A 6,978-nucleotide genomic window follows, 5' to 3' on the forward strand; every position below is an offset into this window, starting at 1 on the left:
CTGTTAGATAAAAATGGGAGGAGGGTGAGAAGTAAGTGCAAACTTTTATAGAAATCGGTAAAGCTCATTTCTAATAGGGATCTAACACTATGCAATTTATTTTTTTTTGTTCCTTAAATATAAGTCTCTAACAGAATATACAGCATGTTAAAAATTGTCATTATATGTTGTTGAAATGTAGTTGACCACCTTTAACTCTTAGCCTGCTGCAGGCGAATTTAACAGCCTTTGCAAACAGCTTGGAACCAGATCAGACGCCGATTAAATCGGCGTCTGATCAGGTTCCAAGCTGTTTGCTACTCTGACAATATTTCTTCCAATTTTGGAGCAAATTGAATGAACTTTACAATTTTAGCAGACAACATTTCCAGCAGACGACAATTTATCTAGCATGCTAAAGGTTAAGCAGACTTGTATAATAATGTATAGGAATTTAGTGCACATATGCCTACGCATAGAGTTTTTGAAATTACGACTTATTTTGTTAAATAAGTGAAGTGATAACAGAAAAAAATAGCGAAAACATTCTTAGTTATTCCCCTTCCACTATAAAGTATTTTTTTCCTGCCTACGCATAGAGTTTTTGAAATTACAACTTATTTTGTTAAATAAGCGAAGTGATAACAGAAAAAAATAGCGAAAACATTCTTAGTTATTCCCCTTCCACTAAAAAGTATTTTTTTCCTGCTACTTAATCGCATAGTTGGAAAAATCTTAGCCGTTAATGATATTAATGTCATAATAATGTATGCAAACTGTTTTCTAGATTTTTCTTTAAGTCAGATACTTAGATAAGGGTAATATAGTCAAAGTCATATTTGTTGCAGCGGCTAAATGTTATATTGTTAATATCATGCCCCACTGAGAAGAAGAGGCAGTGTGTTGTTTGCTTTTGTTGGTTGCTTGTACTACTAGTCTCTGAATAATTAGAGATGATGGCCAGTGGTCAGTCAATGCCCCTTATAGTTTTTTGGGTCAGTAGGTCACACTGACAGTGGGACTAAAAGCAGTAGAATAATAAATGGAGATTGCTTAGGCCTAGGATTGTTAAACTTCAAAGGATTGTCTGTGATAAGTAGATAACACCTGATGTTTTTGAGGTCAAAGGTCAAGGTCTGATTTTGAGGTTAAATGTGTTTTTCTATCCACTATACCTAAAGAATAATTAGGCATTCAGTAGCATAATTGTTTTTGGTCTTCTTTTGTGTTTGGTGTCAGTAGGTTAAAAGTCAAGTACACAGTGTCACCTTTAAATTAGTTGCCAATCAGTAGTGTGACAACGATAAGGATCTGCGACTATCAGACTTCATAGCATGATTGTTAATCAGACATCATAGCATTAATGATCAGTAACTGACCCCTGTTATTGTTGGTGTTAGTATGTTGATTTTCAACGTAATAGCATACTTGAGACAGAGGATCACACACCCACTTACCCTGGACATACCATGTTGGGGGCATATATTAATGCTTTATGTACTTTCATATTATTATGCCCTCCTTCGAAGAAGGTGGGGTATATTGTTTGCAGATGTTGGTCCGTCGGTCTGTCTGTCCGTAGACCAACCCGTTTCTGGATGATAACTCTAGAACACTTGGGCCTAGGATCATAAAAGTTTGATAGGGAGGTTGGTCATGACCAGCAGGATGACCCCTATTGATTTTGAAGTCAGTAGGTAAAAGGTCAAGGTCACAGTGACCCGGCACAATTAAACCATTTCTGGACGATAACTTGAGAACACTTGGGCCTAGGATCACGAATCTTTATAGGAATGTTGATCATGACCAGCAGATGACCCCTATTAACTTTGAGGTCAAAGGTCAAAGCCACAGTGACCCGGAACAGTTAAACCGTTAGTAGTTCAGGGTGATAACTTGAGAATAACAATTGGGCCTAAGATCACGAAACTTAAGGGGGAGGTTGATCATGACCAGCAGATGACCCCTATTGATTTTGAAGTCAGTAGGTCAAAGGTCAAGGTCACATTGACCAAGAACAGTATAACTTTTTTTGCCAGATAACTAGAGAATGCTTTGGTCTAAGATCACATTTGATACAGAGTTTACTTATGACTGGTAAATGACCATTAATTATTGATTTGAGGTCAGTATGTCAAACGTCCATTGCACGTCCATTGCACAGTGACCAAATAATTTCTGTTTCTAAGTATGTGCAGTTACTGAATGCATTCGCATTCTATGAGCTCCTGTATTTCATGGTCATTGTCTTACATAATCTCTCCCACTTTAGAAAATTGAAATGCATAACTACCTTTTCACACACTTCATTGCAACAGATGGAATATAGCTATATGATATTGTTTGTTTATAAAATTTACATTAATTGATTTAGATGATATCTTATGTTGTTTCTGCTGCAACTTGCATTTGCACACCCCATGATAAAGCTATTGGTTACATGTATATGTAGAAATTTCTGTCACAAAGTATGTGCAGACTGGCAAAATAATTATGTGCATGACTTTTAGTTTAAATTAAATTATGCACAAAAAAGTCATGGCTTTTAGTTTCAGATAATATTTCATAAATTTAAGACATTTTTCTTACCAAGTGCAAACTTAATAATTGGAATAGCTAATTGTAATTTCAGAATTATCTATCTGTTCCACACAATCAACATCATCAGCACAAAATGATGTGTATGGTGTATATGAATAAATAATATATTTGCTTCTGTAAATTTGAAAAGCAGAAATTGCACTAGAGTGTGGGGTATTGACCAGTTAATTTAATTGCATGTCTGGCAAAACATATAAATTATATTGTATATGTTATAATGTATATATAAAGTACATGTTGCTTAGATAGAGCATAGATTATAAAATATTGTCATACATAAATAAAAGGTTGAGATACCTACTCTGAAACAGTTCTATTTTGTGGATATAAACTTTCTGGCCCTTCAGAATTTTATGTGTACATGGTCTTATCATCACTTGATCACTGGTGCTGGTGGCATTGGTTGAGATTTTTGCTTAGGTCTGCTGTTTCTTGAAAACTATAAGAGCTATATCTTTGAAACTTTTTACTCTGATTTATCTTTATTGGATACATACATAGGCCAAGAACCATAACTCTCACTTGTATTTTATTAAAAAAACATTGCCATTTTTATCACAAGAAATTAGTATTTTCTGGTCAAATGTTTTGTTAATGTCCACTTTTCTTGAATACTATAAGAATTGTAGGTTAGAAACATTAACACTTGTTTATTATTTATAGATAAGAAGTAGATCAAGAACCATGACTTTGTGTTGTTCTTTTTAGAATTATAGCCCATTTTAGCATAGAAAGTTAAATGTTTTGTTTAGGTCCACTTCTCTTGAATGTTATGTAAAAAAACTATAGCTTTGAGACTGTGTGAATTTCTTTATCATCAGTAGGTGAGTTAGAAAGCCAAGAACCATAACTATTTTCTTGCTTATTGTCTAATGTCAAGCAAGTACAGACAGGTGTTGGCACCCGCAGTATGTGCCTATGCTCTGTTTTGGCCAAAAACGTCATTTCTCATAGATTTCAAAGAATTGGATGGAATTGGAATATGTGTTAGATTGGGATTAAAGTCACTTATTAACGCTATCACAAAATTCATAAACAATTATCCTCCATGTTTTAAAATTATTTCACAGTAAGTTACTTGTGCCAGTTAATATAGCTGTATGTTCTCATATACCATAGATAATACATAAATATTTTATTTATTTCCAGGTTATACAAACAGCAAAAGAACAGATCAAGTGGTCCTTACTGAAGTGATATGGACAAGCAAAAAGGACATTTATTTATACATGTATATTGTGGAAATAGATTTAAAGGAGATGTGGAAAAATTCCAGCTGATTGCAGACAAACTGGGGAATATTTAATTGCGATATTTGTATTTATGCATTTTACAATTAAATGGCTGTCTTGCAAAATGAGGTTTTATCAAGAAATTTTCTGTAACTAACGCCTCAATTATCTAATAGCATTGTGATACATTACATTCAAGTTTTAATTTGTTGTTAGAACAAAAGTCTCATAAATGATAAAGATACATTTAATTTAAAGGAAAACATTATTTGATAAATAGTTGAAAGAAAGCGGGTTTTTGTGTAAAATTTTAATAGATTGGAACTTTTTAACCAGGTTTTCAATGAAAACCTGAGTTATTAGATTGGGGTATGTCGTTGGTCGGGCGGGCAGGCGGGCGGGCGGATGGGCGGGCAGCGGCGTCAAACTGGTGTTTCCGGTCAAGATATTTGAATAAAACTTGGTTTGTATGTAGCTTATATCAAGACAAAGGCTGGGATTGATTTTAGGGTTTCTGGGGTCAAGGTCAAGGTCACTGTTACTTAAAATAGAAAAAGTGTTTCCGGTCAATAACTTTTGTTTCGGTAAAGATATTTGAAAAAAACTTGGTATGTATGTAGCTTATATCAAGACAAAGGCTGGGATTGATTTTGAGGTTTCTGGGGTCAAGGTCAAGGTCACTGTTACTTAAAATAGAAAAAGGGTTTCCGGTCAATAACTTAACTTAGGAATGAGCTATCATGATGAAACTTGGGTGTATAGAAAACTTATATAAAGTTGTAGCTTGGGATTGATTTTGGGGTTTCTGGGATCAAGCTCAAGGTCATTGTTACAAAAAATAGGGTAAGGGTTAGGTTAGGGTTAGGGTTGTGCTTTAAAGTGGTGCACTGTGATTCAGTATACTTTTTTATTCTTATGAAAAGTGTTGAATACCTGGTTTTGTGGCATTGTCGCGTTTCTTGTTGTCATTACAATTAGTATTTTTTAAATTCAGATAGAAGGTGCATCTCTGTATGAAAAGTTAGAAGCAAGTATTGTCTTCTGTTTTTGTCTGAGGTGTTTGCAAACGTTATTGTAGTTACAGGCAAGCTGAAGTAATTTGTTTCAAACATTAAGAATTTATTCTATCAAATGAGATACGAATTTCGTTGTTGACAATATTGAAAAACAGTAATCACAGTTCTCTTCCCTTGTATTTCTGTTGTTCATAAAGATTTTTTTAGGTCAAACGTACTTTTATATGCCATAACGATTCGTTTAACGTCAGAACATATTTTCCTTCTTGTGAAAAGATGGCAAATAATTCGGTCAATATGGCAGATGTCACTATTCATTGTGGGAAGAGTTTTATTGTTGATGCGACTTCTAGTAGATCGTTATGATACGCATTGTCTGTAAAAATTCTGTACATATATTTATGTCTGTATGTGACTTCTTTATTTCACAAATTAAGGAATTAAATCTTTGTAGAAAGCTGTCAAATTTGTTACAATGTTCTCATGTCCATTTTTTCACTTAATTTGTTAATATCCTGCCAAAAAAAAAGGAGGAAAGGTTAAACAGAAACATATCTATTGATGATGCCATAAAAAACCTGTGTATAGCTATAAAATGCGTGTAGCTATAAAATATGCAGAGCTATCAAATTTGTAGAGCTACTACTAACAAAAGTGAAATTATTTTTATGATTATATGGTTTACTGCATCAAGCTGTTGTAGCAAGTATGTTGCATTCTACATGAATTTTTATTTTCCTTCCTATGTCGTGTAAGAAAGTAAATGAAGTTACCTCCCTTGGTCTGTAAAATATTTTGTAAATGCAGGGAAATAGGCACATATGAAGTGTATGTAAATGTATATTTTTATGTGATCAGTATGAAATAAATGGTATGTACAGTTCTTTTTGTAGTTGAATTTTTTTTCTCTGTGCATAGTATAGTTGCTTATTTAGGTATTTAAGCTATAAAGATATGCCATATTGTTCACAGAAAATTGGATCATATAAGCAATTTAACAGATATGGCACAACATAATTTAACTTCACCCACACCACTGATCCATGTAAGAATATTACAAGACCAAGGTGTTATTGTTATGGAAAACAGCAAGTGACCAGTGCTGCATGTTTTACTCAGCTGAGCAGTGAGCTGTTGTTATCGCTCGCCATCCGTCGTCTGTCAGTTTGTCTACATTAAGTTTGCTTTAAGGAAACCAGTTGGTGGAAGTTGATGTATGGTCCTCTTCCAAAGTTGCCCTCCTGTTTTTAGTCCCCTAGCAGTGGAACACTGAAGGGGACTATTGGAATGCCCTCTGTCCGTCTGTCCATATGCAAGTCTGGATCCTGCAATTACTCAAAAAGCATCCAAGCCGGGCTCATAAAACTTGATATGTGAGTGGAGGGCAATATTTAGATTATGCATGTACATGGCTTATGGTTATAGGTCAAAGGTCAAGGTCACTATTTAAGGTCAACTGCTCCATAACTTTTATATACATTGGTTGATTATCTTAGTGCTACACACAAATGTTCCCCATGATGAGACAATATGTCAGCACGTGATCTATACTTGTCGGATAAAGGTCAAGGTCACTGTTGAAGGTAAAGTAAAAAATTGTTACTGCTTTTAATTGCATTGAAGGATTTTTTATTACTACACAGAAATGTTCCCCATGATTAGTCTGTGTGTCGTGCACATGACCTATGGTTGTCAGTCAAAGGTCAAGGTCAAGTAAAATTGTTTCCGTTCCGCTCCATAACTTTATGAGCATGGAAGTTTTCTACCGGTAGGGGACTTCCGGTCACTTGTTTCTATTTTTATATGCCCGTTTTGACAAAAGCTGATGTACTATGTTATGATGTTACATGTCCGTTTGCTACCAGCTGCCGTTTTTGGAGTTGAGTCAAAGTGTGATAGTTAACAGCTTTCAAATTTTACATGATGACACTAGGAAATCAGTTTTTTTTGTTGTTTTTTTTTGGTCAGTAGGTCAAAGGTCAAGGTCACAGTGACCTGGAGACTAGAAATTCGTAATGAATGACCACTTAGAACATGAAGAGGATCGCTATTGATCTTTGGGTAAGTAGATCATATGTCAAGGTCACAGGGATGATCCTTCAACCCATCATATCCATTTTGAATGTGTTAAGTTTCTTGTTTCTTAATAT

General features: G+C 34.5%; 1 protein-coding gene across 7 annotated transcripts in view; it reads left to right on the forward strand.

Annotated features, from left to right (window-relative positions):
- LOC123560785 (coatomer subunit zeta-1-like) overlaps positions 1–5,711 on the forward strand; it is a 38,423-nt gene extending 32,712 nt beyond the window's left edge. For all 7 annotated transcript variants that reach the window (XM_053552916.1, XM_053552917.1, XM_053552920.1 and 4 more), the window contains one exon: positions 3,730–5,711. In XM_053552916.1, the coding sequence (XP_053408891.1) occupies positions 3,730–3,777 (48 nt within the window). In that variant the 3' untranslated portion in view covers positions 3,778–5,711. The remainder of the gene's footprint in view (positions 1–3,729) is intronic.
- The last annotated feature ends 1,267 nt before the right edge of the window (positions 5,712–6,978 follow it).

The sequence above is a fragment of the Mercenaria mercenaria genome, chromosome 10 (assembly GCF_021730395.1).
Source record: "Mercenaria mercenaria strain notata chromosome 10, MADL_Memer_1, whole genome shotgun sequence".
Classification (NCBI taxonomy): Eukaryota; Metazoa; Mollusca; class Bivalvia; order Venerida; family Veneridae; genus Mercenaria; species Mercenaria mercenaria.